Source organism: Eurosta solidaginis, chromosome 4 (assembly GCF_040869045.1).
Source record: "Eurosta solidaginis isolate ZX-2024a chromosome 4, ASM4086904v1, whole genome shotgun sequence".
Classification (NCBI taxonomy): domain Eukaryota; kingdom Metazoa; phylum Arthropoda; class Insecta; order Diptera; family Tephritidae; genus Eurosta; species Eurosta solidaginis.
Genome location: NC_090322.1, coordinates 84070091 through 84096745, shown reverse-complemented (window position 1 = coordinate 84096745; position 26655 = coordinate 84070091). Strand labels below are relative to the sequence as shown.

Below are 26655 nucleotides of genomic sequence, written 5' to 3'. Positions count from 1 at the left end.
TTATAACGAGAAATCTCGTATTCTCCTATTTTTATTTCCACACGCCATATTCCCATTGAGATCGACCCCGGTGCGCCCACCTCTCGCAAGGATCAGAAGCACCCCGGCCGAACACATGAGGTGACTGCCACTCATACACGACTTTAGCAACTCTCGTAACGGTTGGGAGATACTAGACAAATTAGGTATGTATTCGCGAATATACACCCCTATTCTGCATTTCGATTAAGTTCCCGTTCTACGCTCCGCTTTAATCGAAGTTTGATATTCTGCATTACGACGGAATCGTAAAGAGAAGAGGAAGAGCAAATGATTCTTCGAAATCAGCTGTTGGTACGGAATGTGTGAACATTGGAACAAAATAAATTAAAGAAAATTTGTAAAAAACACTGAAAAAGGTTTATATATTTTATTATCCACGCCATTTTGTACAAAAAAAGCAATAGAATATATTGCCGCAGTGTTATATTTTTTTGAGTGAAGTGCTTTCATAATTGTGTGTTTTTGTCGTTCTTTTGGCCAATTCCCTGCCGTGGCCACCAAGTTTTGTTAAAACGGATTCCTGCACGAATAAAGTTGACATTTTCTGAATGTTAAGGATGATAATTTCATTGCACTGGCCTAAAATACTTTATAAAGGTTTATTTATTCTTTCCGCAAGGATTGTTTACGTTTTCGCTTCACCTTCCTCTACGCCGACAACTTGCTTTGGCATATAACTGGATCCAACGAACAGACACAAATTATAGCTGTCTATTATAATGGAATCAATATCCGCGGCATTATTTATGGAGTTGGAAAGCAACGCATACGAAAGTTGCCAGGCGAGAATGGAAAGGCCAATATTGCGAGATTTGTGAAAACCATTTGAGATGAGAGACGAATTGTAAGAAATTGAACTTAAAAGTGGTAAAGTTTAATGACTTATTTTCTTATTTAGGTTCAAAAAAAACTTTAGGCTTAACAAGGATGCTTTCAAGTATGTGTTAGATACTTTTGCGGGGCAAATACGTCCAAGGACTTCGACATCGACATGTTGTTTTTGACCTGGAAACATATAAAAAACAATCATCATCAAGCCTTCTACGTTTCTTAACAAGTTTTACTTACATTTTTGTTAAAATTTTGTTATAAATTAATAAAAAAATAAAAAGAAAATATTTTTCCGCCAACTAATTTGCAACTTAGAAAAACGGAACTACGATTGAAATGCAGAATACAAAAAATCGAACGATTCGAATTTGGATCGAAAAGAATACCAAAATTGCCAAATCGAAAAAATTCCAATCCAAGTCGAAATGCAGAATAGGACTGATAATTTACCATGCCAAGTAATTTTTGCAAGTCTTTCTTAGTATTTGGTTTTCTAATTTTCATTATCGTTTTCACTCTATCGGATCGCAGCGTATGCCATCTGGTGAAATAATTTTACCCAAATATTTAACTTCTGTTATCTTGTATTGAATTTTGTCGACATTAAACTTAGGCAATTAATGTTCAATTTTCTTGCGCGATCCATAACTAACTTCAGAGTGCGATCATGCTCTTCAACACTTCTAGCCGCAATCAATATATCGTCAATGAAAACTATTACGTTTGGAATATCTTCGAAGTTTCTCTCATTATATTTTTGAAAAACTTCTGGACCTATTTTGATACCATATGGCAAGCGGCGGCCACCGTGGTGTGATGGTAGCGTGCTCCGCCTATCACACCGTATGCCTCGGGTTCAACTCCCGGGCAAAGCAACATCAAAAATTTTAGAAATAAGGTTTTTCAATTAGAAGAAAATTTTTCTAAGCGGGGTCGCCCCTCGGCAGTGTTTGGCAAGCGCTCCGGGTGTATTTCTGCCATGAAAAGCTCTCAGTGAAAACTCATCTGCTTTGCAGATGCCGTTCGGAGTCGGCATAAAACATGTAGGTCCCGTCCGGCCAATTTGTAGGGAAAAACAAGAGGAGCACGACGCAAATTGGAAGAGAAGCTCGGCCTTAGATCTCTTCGGAGGTTATCGCGCCTTACATTTATTTTTATTTGAAACGATAACACCCAAACGGTGTATTAAAAGCACAGAGCTCACTAGCTTTTTCGCTAAGTCCTATTTGCCAAAACCCCTCTTTCAGGTCCAACACAGTGAATATCTTACTATTAGCAATACGTACCGATATAGATTAAAATGATGGAATCGTATGATTTTCCGAAAAAATATCTGCATTTAAATCTTGAGGATCAATACACAAGCGAAGTTTGCCTGATTTCTTCTCTACAACTACAAGATTACTGGCTCATTCAATAGACCATCCACCTGTTCAATTATCTTATTTTCAACCATTTTCTGTAACTCGGTTTTTACTCTTGCTACTAAGGATTGCGGGATTCTTCTTGCTGGCTTTACCACCGCGACGGTATTTTTCTTAACCTGAATATCCAAATTTGTTACAGAGCATCCCGTCCCTTCAAAAACATCACTATATTTTTGGATAAATTCATCCTTTGTTACTTCTCGAATAGCGTTAACGGGTTAAAAAGGTTTAGTTGCTCACATGCTGCAAGTCCTAACAAAGGTTCGTATGGTGTATCAACAACCGTGAATTATAAAATCTTTATCTCATTTCGGCACATAACTACACATTGAATTACACCTTTGTAGTCCAACTCAGTCCCACTGTCACTCCGTGGTGACAAATCGCCATAGTATAGCAACGTATCTATCATGTATTTTTTAAAATACTTGTAAGGCAAAATATTGACGTCAGCACCGGTGTCTAACTTAAAATTTATAACGCAGTCATTGACTCTAATTTTCTCATACCATATTTTCCGACCCGCAATTACGGCTTCAATATTGTGCAAAACAATATCATCGCCACTTCCTCTTTTTTCATCACTTTCGTTTATTTCGTGAACTCGTGAACTATAACAAGCAACACTAAAATGATTTTAACGACCGCAGTTGTTGCATTTTTTGCTGAATGCTGGGCATTTGCCAAACTCATGAACACCTTTACAAAATTTACAATTAGAGCTTTGTCTTGAATTATCCTTAACTCGTACATTTTCCCTGTTCATACTTTTTCTGTTTTCCATATAATTGCGCGTACTGCTATTTTGCGAAATTTGTTTGTGTTTGCGTATTGCATTTACTGTTGATAGTTTCATCTGTTGTTGCATTTCGTCTGCATATTTGTCCACAAGCTCAGCAGCACGCGCGATTTCGATGGTTTTATCCAAAGTCAAATTTTCTGCTTCCAAAAGTTTTTTCTGCAGCTCTTGGCTATTTGTACCAATAACAATGTTGTCTCGAATTATTCTCTCCGTGTCAGTATATCTACAATTTTTAACCCTTTTACGCAAATCAAGCAAATAAGATTCAAATGGCTCCCCTTCTTCCTGTTTTCTGGAATTGAATCTAAAAGCTTCGTATACCCCATTCTTTTTGGGTGTGCAATAATTTTCAACAGCTGCAAAAACTGCGTCATAATTTTTCTTCTGCGCCTCAGAAAGTCCAAAAGTGTTAAATATTTCAATTGCCTCTGGGCCGCAGGCGTTGAGGAATATTCCAACTTTCTGCTGTTCTTTTCTTTCCTCGAAATCAATGGCTATGGCATATATGTCGAAATTTTGCTTGAAAACTCTCCATTGCTCGGAAACATTTCCTTCAAATTTTAGCGGATCAGGACGTCTCACGTCCAGATTGCTAAAGGCGTTGCTATTATTTGCCATAACAAAGTCCTCACTTTCGCTGTACCGTGTCGTATTCATGTACATAAGTATACTTATTTTATAATGTAAGTAGCTGTAACATATGTGAAGGGGGATGCCATACTTGTACGAATATATAGTATATAACATATACTTAAATGTATTTAAAAAAGTATTTCTAAAGTAGTAGCATTGGAGGAAGTAGTAGTAGAAAAACGTACTAATGCACGTCTCGTACACAACCGCGGGAAAACAAAACCCTTTTCAGACTTTTTGGCAGTGTTGCGGTGAGCCTAAAAAGAAATGTGTCAGTTTACAAATAAAAAAGGTACCGATCGCATAAAGAAAGACTAATTTTACCAGTTTTATTAGCCCTGTTTTTTTTTACATCTATAGACGTTTACGCTTAAACTGCTAAGCGTCATCCTTTAAATACACGTCTGAAATTGCTGCGCATAAAATTTGCCCTACTAAATTTCAATACGCATTATACTCAGATGTAACTCAAATATGTGTCTATGTTTCACCCTATACACTATTTCTATGTATTCTATGTGTGACCACAATTCATCGCAACTATAACCGCACTGTGTTACCCAGCCTTTACGCACTAAACACACCCCTGATTGCAAATGGCATCGCTGTCAGCTGTTGCTGAACAGCAATGCCAATTGCACTCAGCAGGGCCAATTGCATTCAGCGATGTAAAATGATGGCCGCTGAGCGTGGGTGAAAAACGAACCCGAGCTATTTCGTTTTTGCACATTGAAGTGACCGGTCGTGGCTAAAAGTTAAAGAACAAAAAAACTAAGTAAATTTAAATTGAAACCAAAGAGTGTTTTATTATATGTTTAAAAAGTAAAAGTTGTGAACATTGAAGTATAAGACTAACAACAGTGTAGAACTTAAACTTAACTCAAGGAAAACTAGGGTGATGAATTATATATGTATATTCAAATAATTTAACTAATAAAAGTTAACTAGCATACTCATTTGGAACTAAAAAAGAAATTTAATTATTGCGTGTGGGTGCGGGTGTGCACAGTGGGCTGCTTACCCACAAGCGTGAGTATCAAATACCCAAAAATGGTTGGCGTTAAAAAGCCAACCTTTCATGGCGACCGTGACGCCAGGCCTTGCAATGGCGGCCATAGTGGCGAAGAGGCAGGCCTCTTAAAAACTAAATCAAAAAGAAAAAAACTTAAAATCTAAAAAAATTTAAATCGTAACAACTTAAAATCCAAAAAATTTTATTAAAAATGAATTAAACAAATACAAATTTTTTCCCTTAAGAATTAAAATTTAATTTACAAAAAAAAATTTTTAAATCTACAAAAAAAAATTTAATACCATTTAAAAATCTACAAAAAAAATTACAAAATCCAAAAACCATTACAAAAAAAACATAAAAATTCAAAAATTCTACAAAAAAAAAAATCTTTAAATGCTAAAAACTACACAAAAAAATGTTCTTTAAAAAAACTATAAAAATTACAAAAAAATACAAAAATTTAAAAAACCTATCTACAAAAAAATTATGAAATTAAAAAAAAATTACAAAAATTTAAAAATTTACAAAAAAATATCGAAAGTAACACAAATCTAAAAAATTTAAAAAATTCGAAAACTGAAACATTTTTGAATAACTCAAATAACAGGATACTATTTGGCGGTAGTTCATAGTGGTGTTTGTACCAGTGGCTAGTGCAGAAAAATTAGAAGAAATAAAAGCACTCAACAGAAAATATAATAAAAAGACTTAATAGAATACAGAAGTAATAAGATCATATAAACCGTAATAAAATAAAACAACGAACTAAAAGACAGCAGAAATAATATAATCGTGGAAAGAGAAACACCAAAAACACTAAAAACTCAAATAAATACTTTGAAGACTGTACCAAATTTTTTTTTTTCAAAACGGCACTAGCCACGCCACTGATAACGGCGCTAGCCACGCTACCAGCATAGCGGCAAACCACCGTAAACCCAAAAAGCAACAAAACAGCAAGCACCTTTCATGGCAAGCCAACCTCAGTATCGCACCTTTCATGGCAGAACAGCAAGCGCAGCAGCAGCAGCAAAACAGCAACCGAATCTTTAAATGCTAAAAACTACACAAAGAAAATGTTCTTTAAAAAAACTATAAAAATTACAAAAAAATACAAAAATTAAAAAAACACATCTACAAAAAAATTATGAAATTAAAAAAAAATTACAAAAATTTAAAAATCTACAAAAAAATATCGAAAGTAACACAAATCTACAAAAATTTGAAAAATTCGAAAACAAACATTTTTGAATAACTCAAATGCCAGTATACTACTTGGCGGTAGTTCATAGTGGTGTTTGTGCCAGTGGCTAGTGCAGAAAAATTAGAAGAAATAAAAGCACTCAACAGAAAATATAATAAAAAGACTTAATAGAATACAGAAGTAATAAGATCATATAAACCGTAATAAAATAAAACAACGAATTAAAAGACAGCATAAATAATATAATCGTAGAAAGAGAAACAACAAAAACACTAAAAATTCAAATAAATACTTTGAAGACTGTACCAAATTTTTTTTTTTTAAAAACGGCACTAGCCACGCCACTGATAACGGCCCTAGCCACGCTACCAGCATAGCGGCAAACCACCGTAAACCCAAAAAGCAACAAAACAGCATGCACCTTTCATGGCAAGCCAACCTCAGTATCGCACCTTTCATGGCAGAACAGCAAGCGTAGCAGCAGCAGCAAAACAGCAACCGAAGCAGCAGGCCAGCAGCAGCAGCAACATAACGGCAAGCGATCAAGCGGTAACGAAGCGCAGCAGCATTTGGTATGAAATAATTTTTGCATTATATACATTATATTAAAATAAATTAAACTTAAATTTTTGTCAATTTCCATTGAATATTCATTATATTTTCTATCAAAAAAATTATTTCATATTAATACATTTCATATTATATTTCCAATTTTTAAAAATTACCGTAATTATCACCATACTTATTCAATTACTTTAAACAAACATACAATTTCCCGAAATATACGTACATATATACATGTGCAAAACGTGTAAAGGTAGGCAGGGCCGGACAAAAACAGACATTTTTTTTAAACATCATTAATTGCTTTATTGGATTCTGGCTTGTATAACAGTTACCGAAATTAAATAAATTTCTAAAAGTTTTCTAGTTTTAGTCCCACTCTGCCCTACAGTGGGCTTCATCAAAAACAATACAAAAAAAAATAACATAATTACAATTTTTATTTAAAGCGGTGGTTCCGTAATTAACCAAAGAGATTTTTTTTGCGTAAACGGTGGTTCCGTGAACAACCAATGTATTTTTTTTTGATCCCGGTGCGTCCTTGGACATTCATATTACAAGTTTGAAAAGATGCGGTGCGTCCGTATCTATAAAAATACAACCATACAATCTTAATAAAAACGGTGCGTCCGTTATCAACAACAAAATCCTTTTTATCAAAATACAATTTTTCCTTTGAAATCAAATTAAATTACTTCAATACACATTCAATTCATCATTAAATATTCAGTCTTTCATTAAATTGCCGGATAATTCTTTCAATCTCACATCGAGATACAATTCAATTTCAATTAAATTTTCGTAAGCAATTTCTATAAATTCGACTTTAATCAGTTTAAATATTTCTTCTTTGCTTCCTACTACATATGTTTCGTAGAAACAGGAAAGTAGTTCCCAGAATTTCAGAGCAAGACTCAGATTCCGAAAATTCAGATTCCAATTCCAAAAATTTTAATTCCGAAAGTTCCTATTCCGAAAATCTTGATTTTAAAAGCCCAGTTTCCGAAGGCTCAACCACATATCCGCCCAGTACAATCAAAAACCTTGTTGTTAGACTTTCTTTGTCCGGAGAATTTCACGGATTTGAGGAATTGCCCGAACACACATATTTCAAATCCTCCTAATTCCGATACAAATATGGCAACTCCTGAGGAAAAAAGATCGTTTATCAGCATGTGTGCTGGTATTATGCGTGAAAATTATAGCGGTGAGCCCCTGGGTCTTGAATCTTTCTTTAATAAAATTGAGTTAATCGAAGAATTTGTCGACGAAAATTTAACTGGCACTTGTATTTCAAATATTAAATACAAACTCGATGGTAAAGGTCGAGAAGCGATACCAACTCAAATACTTTCAGTTAATGATATAAAAATAGCACTACGTAACCATATAAAACCCGACAACCCCAAAGTTGTGGCCGGAAAAATTGCTGCTTTGCAAGTTAATAATAATAATTACACCGATTTCGCAAAACGCGTCGAGGAATTGCCTGATTCTTTAGAGCGTTCGCTCATTATCGATGGGATTATCCAGGCCAAAGCCCATGAAATGGCCATCGAGCAAACATTCAACGTTTGCCGATTGAACGCAAAAACCAGTTTAGTCAAATCAATCCTCGCTTCAACCAATTTTTCTGATTCCAAGGACGTAGTAGTTAAACTGATTGTAGAGCAATCAAATGAAATAAAAGAACGCCAAGTTTTAGCATTTAGGGCGCGGATTTTTCAGAAATTTTCAAAGTAATAACCGAGGTCGAAACTTCCAAAATCAAAGTCGCAACTTTAACAATTATAGACAAAATAGACCATCCTTTAGTAACAGTAACTATGGAAACAACTTCAATCGCGGCAATCAAAGGCAAAATTTCCGTTCCGGCGGCGGAAATCGGCATCAGTCTAATAACAATAATAATACCAACAATAGTCGTACTAGCAATAATAACGGTTCTATCACTTCCAATATTAGAGGTAGAAATGCAAGTATCCGGACTTTAAATAGGGAAGCCTCTCAGGAGCGAACACTGAGGGAGGACGAGACAAATTACTAACTAATTCAGCTCACAGAGTTTCCTCTAAAAACGTCTATTGTCTTAACTTAAATTATTCCGATTTTATACAAATAAATATTACTGGCTCTAACAAATTTTGTACATTTCTAGTCGATACACAAGCCGACATTTCGTTAATTAAAATTTCTTCTCTTAATAAAAATGTGTCAATTAATAACAATGATACAATTAATATTACTGGTGTAACTACAGATACAGTTTATACATTAGGTACTTTTACAACTAACTTACACTTTTCAAATTTTTGTATCAAACATACGTTGCACGTGGTAGACAATGATTTCAACATTCCATCACCTGGAATACTTGGTAAGAATTTCCTAAAACCAAATAAATGCGATATCAGCTATGCAACAAATTGCATTCCCTTCTGGATAGGCAATCAAAAGATCGCACTTCCCATCCTTCACGGAATGGAAAGCGATACATTTATTATACCACCTCGTTGCGAAGTTTATAGAATTTTCGCCTTGGGAAAAGACTCAGAGCCACTTTTTCGTATTTTCGCATTTTAGAAAAACAAATACCTAATTATGCTGAAAATAAGCTTATTAACTTATGTTTACAATATTCCGATATTTTTGCGCTAGACAATGATAAAATGACAATGAACAATTTTTATGAACAAAAACTAAGACTAAACGATACGACGCCAGTATACATTAAAAATTACCGCCTACCGTACTCTCAGCGCGAAGAAATAAATAAACAGGTTAATAAATATTGGAAAACGATCTCATCGAAAATAGTTGTTCGAATTATAACAGTCCCTTGATTTTGGTACCAAAAAAATACCTAAATGGTCAAAAATCGTATAGAATGTGCGTTGACTTTAGGGCTGTAAATAAAAAGTTAATTGCCGATAAATTTCCTTTGGGACGTGTAGACGATATTTTGGATAACCTTGGCCGTGCGAAATTCTTTTCTACTTTAGATCTTTTTTCGGGTTTTCACCAAATTCCACTTCACAAAGATTCAAGAGACATAACATCTTTTAGTACTGACCGCGGAGCTTTTCGGTGGAAGGTGTTACCATTTCGTTTAAACGTGGCTCCAAACTCATTTTCAAGAATGATGTCCATTGCATTTTCCGGTATTTCGCCCAACCAAGCCTTTATGTATGTAGACGATATAATAGTAATTGGATGTAGCGAAGCACATGATCTCAATAATCTAAAAAAAGTCTTCGAGACCTGTAGGAAGTTCAACCTTCGACTTAACCCAAAAAAATGTAATTTTCTTCGACCTGAAATAACTTTCTTAGGGCATAAATGCTCAGCAAATGGGTTGCTACCAGACGATTAAAAACTGAAGCAATTAAAAGGTATCCTAAGCCACGCGATAAAGACGCTGTCCGAAGATTCGTGGAATTTGCAAATTATTATAGGAGATTTATTCCAAATTTCGCTTCTTTAGCAGCTCCATTGAATCGTTTGAGTATAAAAAAGGTTCAATTTAATTGGGATACGTCATGTGAGTTAGCTTTCGATAAACTAAGAAAAAGTCTGATTTCTCCAAAACTATTACAATATCCAGATTTCACCAAAGAATTTTTAATTACGGTTGATGCTTCAAAGTTAGATTGTGGTGCGATACTGAGTCAAAATCATAATGGTAACGACTTGCCAATTTGTTTTGCTTCAAAAGCCTTTAGCAAATCGCAACAAAATAAAGCAATAATAGAATTAAAACTTTTGGCAATATATTTTGCAATAAAGCAATTTCGTGCATATGTCTATGGCACTCACTTCAAAGTTAAATCAGATCATCGTCCACTAGTTTATCTATTTAATATGAAAGATCCATCGTCGAAACTTTCATGGCAAGCCAACCTCAGTATCGCACCTTTCATGGCAAGCCAACCTCAGTATCGCACCTTTCATGGCAGAACAGCAAGCGCAGCAGCAGCAGCAAAACAGCAACCGAATCTTTAAATGCTAAAAACTACACAAAGAAAATGTTCTTTAAAAAAACTATAAAAATTACAAAAAAATACAAAAATTAAAAAAACCCATCTACAAAAAAATTATGAAATTAAAAAAAAATTACAAAAATTTAAAAATCTACAAAAAAATATCGAAAGTAACACAAATCTACAAAAATTTGAAAAATTCGAAAACAAACATTTTTGAATAACTCAAATGCCAGTATACTACTTGGCGGTAGTTCATAGTGGTGTTTGTGCCAGTGGCTAGTGCAGAAAAATTAGAAGAAATAAAAGCACTCAACAGAAAATATAATAAAAAGACTTAATAGAATACAGAAGTAATAAGATCATATAAACCGTAATAAAATAAAACAACGAATTAAAAGACAGCATAAATAATATAATCGTAGAAAGAGAAACAACAAAAACACTAAAAATTCAAATAAATACTTTGAAGACTGTACCAAATTTTTTTTTTTTAAAAACGGCACTAGCCACGCCACTGATAACGGCCCTAGCCACGCTACCAGCATAGCGGCAAACCACCGTAAACCCAAAAAGCAACAAAACAGCATGCACCTTTCATGGCAAGCCAACCTCAGTATCGCACCTTTCATGGCAGAACAGCAAGCGTAGCAGCAGCAGCAAAACAGCAACCGAAGCAGCAGGCCAGCAGCAGCAGCAACATAACGGCAAGCGATCAAGCGGTAACGAAGCGCAGCAGCATTTGGTATGAAATAATTTTTGCATTATATACATTATATTAAAATAAATTAAACTTAAATTTTTGTCAATTTCCATTGAATATTCATTATATTTTCTATCAAAAAAATTATTTCATATTAATACATTTCATATTATATTTCCAATTTTTAAAAATTACCGTAATTATCACCATACTTATTCAATTACTTTAAACAAACATACAATTTCCCGAAATATACGTACATATATACATGTGCAAAACGTGTAAAGGTAGGCAGGGCCGGACAAAAACAGAAATTTTTTTTAAACATCATTAATTGCTTTATTGGATTCTGGCTTGTATAACAGTTACCGAAATTAAATAAATTTCTAAAAGTTTTCTAGTTTTAGTCCCACTCTGCCCTACAGTGGGCTTCATCAAAAACAATACAAAAAAAAATAACATGATTACAATTTTTATTTAAAGCGGTGGTTCCGTAATTAACCAAAGAGATTTTTTTGCGTAAACGGTGGTTCCGTGAACAACCAATGTATTTTTTTTTGATCCCGGTGCGTCCTTGGACATTCATATTACAAGTTTGAAAAGATGCGGTGCGTCCGTATCTATAAAAATACAACCATACAATCTTAATAAAAACGGTGCGTCCGTTATCAACAACAAAATCCTTTTTATCAAAATACAATTTTTCCTTTGAAATCAAATTAAATTACTTCAACACACATTCAATTCATCATTAAATATTCAGTCTTTCATTAAATTGCTGGATAATTCTTTCAATCTCACATCGAGATACAATTCAATTTCAATTAAATTTTCGTAAGCAATTTCTATAAATTCGACTTTAATCAGTTTAAATATTTCTTCTTTGCTTCCTACTACATATGTTTCGTAGAAACAGGAAAGTAGTTCCCAGAATTTCAGAGCAAGACTCAGATTCCGAAAATTCAGATTCCAATTCCAAAAATTTTAATTCCGAAAGTTCCTATTCCGAAAATCTTGATTTTAAAAGCCCAGTTTCCGAAGGCTCAACCACATATCCGCCCAGTACAATCAAAAACCTTGTTGTTAGACTTTCTTTGTCCGGAAAATTTCACGGATTTGAGGAATTGCCCGAACACACATATTTCAAATCCTCCTAATTCCGATACAAATATGGCAACTCCTGAGGAAAAAAGATCGTTTATCAGCATGTGTGCTGGTATTATGCGTGAAAATTATAGCGGTGAGCCCCTGGGTCTTGAATCTTTCATTAATAAAATTGAGTTAATCGAAGAATTTGTCGACGAAAATTTAACTGGTACTTGTATTTCAAATATTAAATACAAACTCGATGGTAAAGGTCGAGAAGCGATACCAACTCAAATACTTTCAGTTAATGATATAAAAATAGCACTACGTAACCATATAAAACCCGACAACCCCAAAGTTGTGGCCGGAAAAATTGCTGCTTTGCAAGTTAATAATAATAATTACACCGATTTCGCAAAACGCGTCGAGGAATTGTCTGATTCTTTAGAGCGTTCGCTCATTATCGATGGGATTATCCAGGCCAAAGCCCATGAAATGGCCATCGAGCAAACATTCAACGTTTGCCGATTGAACGCAAAAACCAGTTTAGTCAAATCAATCCTCGCTTCAACCAATTTTTCTGATTCCAAGGACGTAGTAGTTAAACTGATTGTAGAGCAATCAAATGAAATAAAAGAACGCCAAGTTTTAGCATTTAGGGCGCGGATTTTTCAGAAATTTTCAAAGTAATAACCGAGGTCGAAACTTCCAAAATCAAAGTCGCAACTTTAACAATTATAGACAAAATAGACCATCCTTTAGTAACAGTAACTATGGAAACAACTTCAATCGCGGCAATCAAAGGCAAAATTTCCGTTCCGGCGGCGGAAATCGGCATCAGTCTAATAACAATAATAATACCAACAATAGTCGTACTAGCAATAATAACGGTTCTATCACTTCCAATATTAGAGGTAGAAATGCAAGTATCCGGACTTTAAATAGGGAAGCCTCTCAGGAGCGAACACTGAGGGAGGACGAGACAAATTACTAACTAATTCAGCTCACAGAGTTTCCTCTAAAAACGTCTATTGTCTTAACTTAAATTATTCCGATTTTATACAAATAAATATTACTGGCTCTAACAAATTTTGTACATTTCTAGTCGATACACAAGCCGACATTTCGTTAATTAAAATTTCTTCTCTTAATAAAAATGTGTCAATTAATAACAATGATACAATTAATATTACTGGTGTAACTACAGATACAGTTTATACATTAGGTACTTTTACAACTAACTTACACTTTTCAAATTTTTGTATCAAACATACGTTGCACGTGGTAGACAATGATTTCAACATTCCATCACCTGGAATACTTGGTAAGAATTTCCTAAAACCAAATAAATGCGATATCAGCTATGCAACAAATTGCATTCCCTTCTGGATAGGCAATCAAAAGATCGCACTTCCCATCCTTCACGGAATGGAAAGCGATACATTTGTTATACCACCTCGTTGCGAAGTTTATAGAATTTTCGCCTTGGGAAAAGACTCAGAGCCACTTTTTCGTATTTTCGCATTTTAGAAAAACAAATACCTAATTATGCTGAAAATAAGCTTATTAACTTATGTTTACAATATTCCGATATTTTTGCGCTAGACAATGATAAAATGACAATGAACAATTTTTATGAACAAAAACTAAGACTAAACGATACGACGCCAGTATACATTAAAAATTACCGCCTACCGTACTCTCAGCGCGAAGAAATAAATAAACAGGTTAATAAATATTGGAAAACGATCTCATCGAAAATAGTTGTTCGAATTATAACAGTCCCTTGATTTTGGTACCAAAAAAAGACCTAAATGGTCAAAAATCGTATAGAATGTGCGTTGACGTTAGGGCTGTAAATAAAAAGTTAATTGCCGATAAATTTCCTTTGGGACGTGTAGACGATATTTTGGATAACCTTGGCCGTGCGAAATTCTTTTCTACTTTAGATCTTTTTTCGGGTTTTCACCAAATTCCACTTCACAAAGATTCAAGAGACATAACATCTTTTAGTACTGACCGCGGAGCTTTTCGGTGGAAGGTGTTACCATTTCGTTTAAACGTGGCTCCAAACTCATTTTCAAGAATGATGTCCATTGCATTTTCCGGTATTTCGCCCAACCAAGCCTTTATGTATGTAGACGATATAATAGTAATTGGATGTAGCGAAGCACATGATCTCAATAATCTAAAAAAAGTCTTCGAGACCTGTAGGAAGTTCAACCTTCGACTTAACCCAAAAAAATGTAATTTTCTTCGACCTGAAATAACTTTCTTAGGGCATAAATGCTCAGCAAATGGGTTGCTACCAGACGATTAAAAACTGAAGCAATTAAAAGGTATCCTAAGCCACGCGATAAAGACGCTGTCCGAAGATTCGTGGAATTTGCAAATTATTATAGGAGATTTATTCCAAATTTCGCTTCTTTAGCAGCTCCATTGAATCGTTTGAGTATAAAAAAGGTTCAATTTAATTGGGATACGTCATGTGAGTTAGCTTTCGATAAACTAAGAAAAAGTCTGATTTCTCCAAAACTATTACAATATCCAGATTTCACCAAAGAATTTTTAATTACGGTTGATGCTTCAAAGTTAGATTGTGGTGCGATACTGAGTCAAAATCATAATGGTAACGACTTGCCAATTTGTTTTGCTTCAAAAGCCTTTAGCAAATCGCAACAAAATAAAGCAATAATAGAATTAAAACTTTTGGCAATATATTTTGCAATAAAGCAATTTCGTGCATATGTCTATGGCACTCACTTCAAAGTTAAATCAGATCATCGTCCACTAGTTTATCTATTTAATATGAAAGATCCGTCGTCGAAACTTTCCAGAATCCGTTTGGAATTGTCCGAATATAATTTTACCATAGATTATATTAAAGGAAAATCTAACGTAGGTGCAGACGCATTATCGCGAATTTCAATTCAAGAACTTAAAAATTCCAATAATCAATTTTTAGCAGTACAGACGAGGTCTATGGCGAAACGTCACGAAAAAATACAACAATCGGCTGAGGAAATAAACGAAAAAAATATTAAATTACAGGTATTCGACAAATTTTCATATAGTTTTTCCAAGAAAATCCGCAGGATAAAAAGCCAAATATGTCATGACAACGATAATGATAAAATTAATTTAAAAATATATGCGCATTTAAAACATAAAAAACTCGAGTTTCTTAATATTGTGTGTACTAACAAAATAATGCAATTAGATGAATTACTTTTGAAGCTTGAAAAAGAAGCTGCTAAACACAATATTAAGCAAGCAGAATTGGAAAAAGATGATCAGTTATTTAAATATTTTTCTATTTCAAATTTTAAAAGTACAGTGAATTCAATTTTAAAAATTTTACAAGTACTATTAATAGAACCTGTCGAAACAGTTACGGACAACAACAAAAAACTTAAACTAATGGAAATTTACCACAATGACCCGATATCAGGTGGTCACTGCGGAAATAAAAAGCTTTATGCAAAAATACCTACAAAATATTATTGGAAAGGTATGACCCGCGGTATTGCCACATACGTAAAAAATTGCAAAAAGTGCCTTTTGAATAAAGTCAAGCCAAAAACCAAAGAAAATTTGGTGCTTACACCAACACCCTGCAAACCTTTCGATTTTGTAGTTATAGATACAATAGGACCGTTGCCTGAGTCGAATAATGGGAATAGGTTCGCGGTTACCATTATGTGCGACTTAAGCAAATACCTAGTTACAATATCAATCCCTGATAAGACAGCAAAAACAATTGCAATTTTTGAAGGCTTCATCCTCATTTATGGCATAATGAAATCAATTAAAACCGATTTAGGAACCGAATATAAAAATGAAAATTTCTCTGAATTAACTAAACTCCTAAAAATCGAACATAATTTTTCTACAGCTTACCATCATGAAACCCTAGGTACAATTGAAAGAAATCATCGGGTGTTTAATGAATATTTACGAGCGTTTCTAGATGATAACTTCCCCGAATGGGACGTTTATTTGAAATATTTTACATTTTTGCATAATAAAACTCCTAGTACAGTTTTTGATAATGGATTTACTCCATACGAATTAGTATTCGGTAGAAATGTTACCTTACCAAATGAAGTTCAAAAGGAACAAATCGATCCAATTTACATTGTTGAAAATTATGCAAAAGAAGTAAAATATAGACTACAAAAAACACATAAAATAGCAAAAGATTTAATTAACAAACATAAAATCAAAAATAAGGATATATATGATATATTTACCTATTAATATAAACGATAAGGTAGTAGTACAAAAAGAACCTAGAAATAAACACGAACGTATTTATCAAGGACCATATATAGTCACAAAAATTTATGGAGTTAATGTCACGGTTTTAGATGAAATGAATACAAAAATTTGAAAAATTCGAAAACTGAAACATTTTTGAATAACTCAAATACCAGTATACTACTTGGCGGTAGTTCATAGTGGTGTTTGTGCCAGTGGCTAGTGCAGAAAAATTAGAAGAAATAAAAGCACTCAACAGAAAATATAATAAAAAGACTTAATAGAATACAGAAGTAATAAGATCATATAAACCGTAATAAAATAAAACAACGAACTAAAAGACAGCAGAAATAATATAATCGTGGAAAGAGAAACACCAAAAACACTAAAAATTCAAATAAATACTTTGAAGACTGTACCAATTTTTTTTTTCAAAACGGCACTAGCCACGCCACTGATAACGGCGCTAGCCACGCTACCAGCATAGCGGCAAACCACCGTAAACCCAAAAAGCAACAAAACAGCAAGCACCGCTCATGGCAAGCCAACCTCAGTATCGCACCTTTCATGGCAGAACAGCAAGCGCAGCAGCAGCAGCAAAACAGCAACCGAATCTTTAAATGCTAAAAACTACACAAAAAAAATGTTCTTTAAAAAAACTATAAAAATTACAAAAAAATACAAAAATTAAAAAAACCCATCTACAAAAAAATTATGAAATTAAAAAAAAATTACAAAAATTTAAAAATCTACAAAAAAATATCGAAAGTAACACAAATCTACAAAAATTTGAAAAATTCGAAAACAAACATTTTTGAATAACTCAAATGCCAGTATACTACTTGGCGGTAGTTCATAGTGGTGTTTGTGCCAGTGGCTAGTGCAGAAAAATTAGAAGAAATAAAAGCACTCAACAGAAAATATAATAAAAAGACTTAATAGAATACAGAAGTAATAAGATCATATAAACCGTAATAAAATAAAACAACGAATTAAAAGACAGCATAAATAATATAATCGTAGAAAGAGAAACAACAAAAACACTAAAAATTCAAATAAATACTTTGAAGACTGTACCAATTTTTTTTTTTTAAAAACGGTACTAGCCACGCCACTGATAACGGCCCTAGCCACGCTACCAGCATAGCGGCAAACCACCGTAAACCCAAAAAGCAACAAAACAGCATGCACCTTTCATGGCAAGCCAACCTCAGTATCGCACCTTTCATGGCAGAACAGCAAGCGTAGCAGCAGCAGCAAAACAGCAACCGAAGCAGCAGGCCAGCAGCAGCAGCAACATAACGGCAAGCGATCGAGCGGTAACGAAGCGCAGCAGCATTTGGTATGAAATAATTTTTGCATTATATACATTATATTAAAATAAATTAAACTTAAATTTTTGTCAATTTCCATTGAATATTCATTATATTTTCTATCAAAAAAATTATTTCATATTAATACATTTCATATTATATTTCCAATTTTTAAAAATTACCGTAATTATCACCATACTTATTCAATTACTTTAAACAAACATACAATTTCCCGAAATATACGTACATATATACATGTGCAAAACGTGTAAAGGTAGGCAGGGCCGGACAAAAACAGAATTTTTTTTTAAACATCATTAATTGCTTTATTGGATTCTGGCTTGTATAACAGTTACCGAAATTAAATAAATTTCTAAAAGTTTTCTAGTTTTAGTCCCACTCTGCCCTACAGTGGGCTTCATCAAAAACAATACAAAAAAAAAATAACATGATTACAATTTTTATTTAAAGCGGTGGTTCCGTAATTAACCAAAGAGATTTTTTTTGCGTAAACGGTGGTTCCGTGAACAACCAATGTATTTTTTTTTGATCCCGGTGCGTCCTTGGACATTCATATTACAAGTTTGAAAAGATGCGGTGCGTCCGTATCTATAAAAATACAACCATACAATCTTAATAAAAACGGTGCGTCCGTTATCAACAACAAAATCCTTTTTATCAAAATACAATTTTTCCTTTGAAATCAAATTAAATTACTTCAATACACATTCAATTCATCATTAAATATTCAGTCTTTCATTAAATTGCCGGATAATTCTTTCAATCTCACATCGAGATACAATTCAATTTCAATTAAATTTTCGTAAGCAATTTCTATAAATTCGACTTTAATCAGTTTAAATATTTCTTCTTTGCTTCCTACTACATATGTTTCGTAGAAACAGGAAAGTAGTTCCCAGAATTTCAGAGCAAGACTCAGATTCCGAAAATTCAGATTCCAATTGCAAAAATTTTAATTCCGAAAGTTCCTATTCCGAAAATCTTGATTTTAAAAGCCCAGTTTCCGAAGGCTCAACCACATATCCGCCCAGTACAATCAAAAACCTTGTTGTTAGACTTTCTTTGTCCGGAGAATTTCACGGATTTGAGGAATTGCCCGAACACACATATTTCAAATCCTCCTAATTCCGATACAAATATGGCAACTCCTGAGGAAAAAAGATCGTTTATCAGCATGTGTGCTGGTATTATGCGTGAAAATTATAGCGGTGAGCCCCTGGGTCTTGAATCTTTCATTAATAAAATTGAGTTAATCGAAGAATTTGTCGACGAAAATTTAACTGGCACTTGTATTTCAAATATTAAATACAAACTCGATGGTAAAGGTCGAGAAGCGATACCAACTCAAATACTTTCAGTTAATGATATAAAAATAGCACTACGTAACCATATAAAACCCGACAACCCCAAAGTTGTGGCCGGAAAAATTGCTGCTTTGCAAGTTAATAATAATAATTACACCGATTTCGCAAAACGCGTCGAGGAATTGTCTGATTCTTTAGAGCGTTCGCTCATTATCGATGGGATTATCCAGGCCAAAGCCCATGAAATGGCCATCGAGCAAACATTCAACGTTTGCCGATTGAACGCAAAAACCAGTTTAGTCAAATCAATCCTCGGTTCAACCAATTTTTCTGATTCCAAGGACGTAGTAGTTAAACTGATTGTAGAGCAATCAAATGAAATAAAAGAACGCCAAGTTTTAGCATTTAGGGCGCGGATTTTTCAGAAATTTTCAAAGTAATAACCGAGGTCGAAACTTCCAAAATCAAAGTCGCAACTTTAACAATTATAGACAAAATAGACCATCCTTTAGTAACAGTAACTATGGAAACAACTTCAATCGCGGCAATCAAAGGCAAAATTTCCGTTCCGGCGGCGGAAATCGGCATCAGTCTAATAACAATAATAATACCAACAATAGTCGTACTAGCAATAATAACGGTTCTATCACTTCCAATATTAGAGGTAGAAATGCAAGTATCCGGACTTTAAATAGGGAAGCCTCTCAGGAGCGAACACTGAGGGAGGACGAGACAAATTACTAACTAATTCAGCTCACAGAGTTTCCTCTAAAAACGTCTATTGTCTTAACTTAAATTATTCCGATTTTATACAAATAAATATTACTGGCTCTAACAAATTTTGTACATTTCTAGTCGATACACAAGCCGACATTTCGTTAATTAAAATTTCTTCTCTTAATAAAAATGTGTCAATTAATAACAATGATACAATTAATATTACTGGTGTAACTACAGATACAGTTTATACATTAGGTACTTTTACACCTAACTTACACTTTTCAAATTTTTGTATCAAACATACGTTGCACGTGGTAGACAATGATTTCAACATTCCATCACCTGGAATACTTGGTAAGAATTTCCTAAAACCAAATAAATGCGATATCAGCTATGCAACAAATTGCATTCCCTTCTGGATAGGCAATCAAAAGATCGCACTTCCCATCCTTCACGGAATGGAAAGCGATACATTTGTTATACCACCTCGTTGCGAAGTTTATAGAATTTTCGCCTTGGGAAAAGACTCAGAGCCACTTTTTCGTATTTTCGCATTTTAGAAAAACAAATACCTAATTATGCTGAAAATAAGCTTATTAACTTATGTTTACAATATTCCGATATTTTTGCGCTAGACAATGATAAAATGACAATGAACAATTTTTATGAACAAAAACTAAGACTAAACGATACGACGCCAGTATACATTAAAAATTACCGCCTACCGTACTCTCAGCGCGAAGAAATAAATAAACAGGTTAATAAATATTGGAAAACGATCTCATCGAAAATAGTTGTTCGAATTATAACAGTCCCTTGATTTTGGTACCAAAAAAAGACCTAGATGGTCAAAAATCGTATAGAATGTGCGTTGACTTTAGGGCTGTAAATAAAAAGTTAATTGCCGATAAATTTCCTTTGGGACGTGTAGACGATATTTTGGATAACCTTGGCCGTGCGAAATTCTTTTCTACTTTAGATCTTTTTTCGGGTTTTCACCAAATTCCACTTCACAAAGATTCAAGAGACATAACATCTTTTAGTACTGACCGCGGAGCTTTTCGGTGGAAGGTGTTACCATTTCGTTTAAACGTGGCTCCAAACTCATTTTCAAGAATGATGTCCATTGCATTTTCCGGTATTTCGCCCAACCAAGCCTTTATGTATGTAGACGATATAATAGTAATTGGATGTAGCGAAGCACATGATCTCAATAATCTAAAAAAAGTCTTCGAGACCTGTAGAAAGTTCAACCTTCGACTTAACCCAAAAAAATGTAATTTTCTTCGACCTGAAATAACTTTCTTAGGGCATAAACGCTCAGCAAATGGGTTGCTACCAGACGATTAAAAACTGAAGCAATTAAAAGGTATCCTAAGCCACGCGATAAAGACGCTGTCCGAAGATTCGTGGAATTTGCAAATTATTATAGGAGATTTATTCCAAATTTCGCTTCTTTAGCAGCTCCATTGAATCGTTTGAGTATAAAAAAGGTTCAATTTAATTGGGATACGTCATGTGAGTTAGCTTTCGATAAACTAAGAAAAAGTCTGATTTCTCCAAAACTATTACAATATCCAGATTTCACCAAAGAATTTTTAATTACGGTTGATGCTTCAAAGTTAGATTGTGGTGCGATACTGAGTCAAAATCATAATGGTAACGACTTGCCAATTTGTTTTGCTTCAAAAGCCTTTAGCAAATCGCAACAAAATAAAGCAATAATAGAATTAAAACTTTTGGCAATATATTTTGCAATAAAGCAATTTCGTGCATATGTCTATGGCACTCACTTCAAAGTTAAATCAGATCATCGTCCACTAATCGTCCACATTTAATATGAAAGATCCGTCGTCGAAACTTTCCAGAATCCGTTTGGAATTGTCCGAATATAATTTTACCATAGATTATATTAAAGGAAAATCTAACGTAGGTGCAGACGCATTATCGCGAATTTCAATTCAAGAACTTAAAAATTCCAATAATCAATTTTTAGCAGTACAGACGAGGTCTATGGCGAAACGTCACGAAAAAATACAACAATCGGCTGAGGAAATAAACGAAAAAAATATTAAATTACAGGTATTCGACAAATTTTCATATAGTTTTTCCAAGAAAATCCGCAGGATAAAAAGCCAAATATGTCATGACAACGATAATGATAAAATTAATTTAAAAATATATGCGCATTTAAAACATAAAAAACTCGAGTTTCTTAATATTGTGTGTACTAACAAAATAATGCAATTAGATGAATTACTTTTGAAGCTTGAAAAAGAAGCTGCTAAACACAATATTAAGCAAGCAGAATTGGAAAAAGATGATCAGTTATTTAAATATTTTTCTATTTCAAATTTTAAAAGTACAGTGAATTCAATTTTAAAAATTTTACAAGTACTATTAATAGAACCTGTCGAAACAGTTACGGACAACAACAAAAAACTTAAACTAATGGAAATTTACCACAATGACCCGATATCAGGTGGTCACTGCGGAAATAAAAAGCTTTATGCAAAAATACGTACAAAATATTATTGGAAAGGTATGACCCGCGGTATTGCCACATACGTAAAAAATTGCAAAAAGTGCCTTTTGAATAAAGTCAAGCCAAAAACCAAAGAAAATTTGGTGCTAACACCAACACCCTGCAAACCTTTCGATTTTGTAGTTATAGATACAATAGGACCGTTGCCTGAGTCGAATAATGGGAATAGGTTCGCGGTTACCATTATGTGCGACTTAAGCAAATACCTAGTTACAATATCAATCCCTGATAAGACAGCAAAAACAATTGCAATTTTTGAAGGCTTCATCCTCATTTATGGCATAATGAAATCAATTAAAACCGATTTAGGAACCGAATATAAAAATGAAAATTTCTCTGAATTAACTAAACTCCTAAAAATCGAACATAATTTTTCTACAGCTTACCATCATGAAACCCTAGGTACAATTGAAAGAAATCATCGGGTGTTTAATGAATATTTACGAGCGTTTCTAGATGATAACTTCCCCGAATGGGACGTTTATTTGAAATATTTTACATTTTTGCATAATACAACTCCTAGTACAGTTTTTGATAATGGATTTACTCCATACGAATTAGTATTCGGTAGAAATGTTACCTTACCAAATGAAGTTCAAAAGGAACAAATCGATCCAATTTACATTGTTGAAAATTATGCAAAAGAAGTAAAATATAGACTACAAAAAACACATAAAATGTCAAAAGATTTAATTAACAAACATAAAATCAAAAATAAGGATATATATGATATATTTACCTATTAATATAAACGATAAGGTAGTAGTACAAAAAGAACATAGAAATAAACACGAACGTATTTATCAAGGACCATATATAGTCACAAAAATTTATGGAGTTAATGTCACGGTTTTAGATGAAATGAATACAAAAATTTGAAAAATTCGAAAACTGAAACATTTTTGAATAACTCAAATACCAGTATACTACTTGGCGGTAGTTCATAGTGGTGTTTGTGCCAGTGGCTAGTGCAGAAAAATTAGAAGAAATAAAAGCACTCAACAGAAAATATAATAAAAAGACTTAATAGAATACAGAAGTAATAAGATCATATAAACCGTAATAAAATAAAACAACGAACTAAAAGACAGCAGAAATAATATAATCGTGGAAAGAGAAACACCAAAAACACTAAAAATTCAAATAAATACTTTGAAGACTGTACCAAATTTTTTTTTTTCAAAACGGCACTAGCCACGCCACTGATAACGGCGCTAGCCACGCTACCAGCATAGCGGCAAACCACCGTAAACCCAAAAAGCAACAAAACAGCAAGCACCTTTCATGGCAAGCCAACCTCAGTATCGCACCTTTCATGGCAGAACAGCAAGCGCAGCAGCAGCAGCAAAACAGCAACCGAATCTTTAAATGCTAAAAACTACACAAAAAAAATGTTCTTTAAAAAAACTATAAAAATTACAAAAAAATACAAAAATTAAAAAAACCCATCTACAAAAAAATTATGAAATTAAAAAAAAATAAAAAAAATTTAAAAATCTACAAAAAAATATCGAAAGTAACACAAATCTACAAAAATTTGAAAAATTCGAAAACAAACATTTTTGAATAACTCAAATGCCAGTATACTACTTGGCGGTAGTTCATAGTGGTGTTTGTGCCAGTGGCTAGTGCAGAAAAATTAGAAGAAATAAAAGCACTCAACAGAAAATATAATAAAAAGACTTAATAGAATACAGAAGTAATAAGATCATATAAACCGTAATAAAATAAAACAACGAATTAAAAGACAGCATAAATAATATAATCGTAGAAAGAGAAACAACAAAAACACTAAAACTTCAAATAAATACTTTGAAGACTGTACCAAATTTTTTTTTTTTTTAAAAACGGCACTAGCCACGCCACTGATAACGGCCCTAGCCACGCTACCAGCATAGCGGCAAACCACCGTAAACCCAAAAATCAACAAAACAGCATGCACCTTTCATGGCAAGCCAACCTCAGTATCGCACCTTTCATGACAGAACAGCAAGCGTAGCAGCAGCAGCAAAACAGCAACCGAAGCAGCAGGCCAGCAGCAGCAGCAACATAACGGCAAGCGATCAAGCGGTAACGAAGCGCAGCAGCATTTGGTATGAAATAATTTTTGCATTATATACATTATATTAAAATAAATTAAACTTAAATTTTTGTCAATTTCCATTGAATATTCATTATATTTTCTATCAAAAAAATTATTTCATATTAATACATTTCATATTATATTTCCAATTTTTAAAAATTACCGTAATTATCACCATACTTATTCAATTACTTTAAACAAACATACAATTTCCCGAAATATATGTACATATATACATGTGCAAAACGTGTAAAGGTAGGCAGGGCCGGACAAAAACAGACATTTTTTTTAAACATCATTAATTGCTTTATTGGATTCTGGCTTGTATAACAGTTACCGAAATTAAATAAATTTCTAAAAGTTTTCTAGTTTTAGTCCCACTCTGCCCTACAGTGGGCTTCATCAAAAACAATACAAAAAAAAATAACATGATTACAATTTTTATTTAAAGCGGTGGTTCCGTAATTAACCAAAGAGATTTTTTTTGCGTAAACGGTGGTTCCGTGAACAACCAATGTATTTTTTTTGATCCCGGTGCGTCCTTGGACATTCATATTACAAGTTTGAAAAGATGCGGTGCGTCCGTATCTATAAAAATACAACCATACAATCTTAATAAAAACGGTGCGTCCGTTATCAACAACAAAATCCTTTTTATCAAAATACAATTTTTCCTTTGAAATCAAATTAAATTACTTCAATACACATTCAATTCATCATTAAATATTCAGTCTTTCATTAAATTGCCGGATAATTCTTTCAATCTCACATCGAGATACAATTCAATTTCAATTAAATTTTCGTAAGCAATTTCTATAAATTCGACTTTAATCAGTTTAAATATTTCTTCTTTGCTTCCTACTACATATGTTTCGTAGAAACAGGAAAGTAGCTCCCAGAATTTCAGAGCAAGACTCAGATTCCGAAAATTCAGATTCCAATTCCAAAAATTTTAATTCCGAAAGTTCCTATTCCGAAAATCTTGATTTTAAAAGCCCAGTTTCCGAAGGCTCAACCACATATCCGCCCAGTACAATCAAAAACCTTGTTGTTAGACTTTCTTTGTCCGGAGAATTTCACGGATTTGAGGAATTGCCCGAACACACATATTTCAAATCCTCCTAATTCCGATACAAATATGGCAACTCCTGAGGAAAAAAGATCGTTTATCAGCATGTGTGCTGCTATTATGCGTGAAAATTATAGCGGTGAGCCCCTGGGTCTTGAATCTTTCATTAATAAAATTGAGTTAATCGAAGAATTTGTCGACGAAAATTTAACTGGCACTTGTATTTCAAATATTAAATACAAACTCGATGGTAAAGGTCGAGAAGCGATACCAACTCAAATACTTTTAGTTAATGATATAAAAATAGCACTACGTAACCATATAAAACACGACAACCCCAAAGTTGTGGCCGGAAAAATTGCTGCTTTGCAAGTTAATAATAATAATTACACCGATTTCGCAAAACGCGTCGAGGAATTGTCTGATTCTTTAGAGCGTTCGCTCATTATCGATGGGATTATCCAGGCCAAAGCCCATGAAATGGCCATCGAGCAAACATTCAACGTTTGCCGATTGAACGCAAAAACCAGTTTAGTCAAATCAATCCTCGCTTCAACCAATTTTTCTGATTCCAAGGACGTAGTAGTTAAACTGATTGTAGAGCAATCAAATGAAATAAAAGAACGCCAAGTTTTAGCATTTAGGGCGCGGATTTTTCAGAAATTTTCAAAGTAATAACCGAGGTCGAAACTTCCAAAATCAAAGTCGCAACTTTAACAATTATAGACAAAATAAACCATCCTTTAGTAACAGGAACTATGGAAACAACTTCAATCGCGGCAATCAAAGGCAAAATTTCCGTTCCGGCGGCGGAAATCGGCATCAGTCTAATAACAATAATAATACCAACAATAGTCGTACTAGCAATAATAACGGTTCTATCACTTCCAATATTAGAGGTAGAAATGCAAGTATCCGGACTTTAAATAGGGAAGCCTCTCAGGAGCGAACACTGAGGGAGGACGAGACAAATTACTAACTAATTCAGCTCACAGAGTTTCCTCTAAACACGTCTATTGTCTTAACTTAAATTATTCCGATTTTATACAAATA

The 26655-nt window shown here is 33.7% G+C and overlaps 1 protein-coding gene across 9 annotated transcripts in view; it reads left to right on the top strand.

Annotated features, from left to right (window-relative positions):
* Positions 1-26655, top strand: part of LOC137250019 (asparagine synthetase domain-containing protein CG17486) — a 485148-nt gene that overhangs the window by 103337 nt on the left and 355156 nt on the right. For 3 of the 9 annotated variants that reach the window (XR_010952694.1, XR_010952693.1, XM_067782219.1), the window contains one exon: positions 16658-24543. The exons of 3 other annotated variants lie outside the window; for them this stretch is intronic. Coding sequence is in view for 3 of the 6 variants with exons in the window: in XM_067782213.1 (XP_067638314.1) it covers positions 14574-16547 (1974 nt within the window). In the remaining 3 variants the exon portion in view is untranslated. 3 more of the 9 variants (XM_067782213.1, XM_067782215.1, XM_067782214.1) reach the window with 2 other exon arrangements.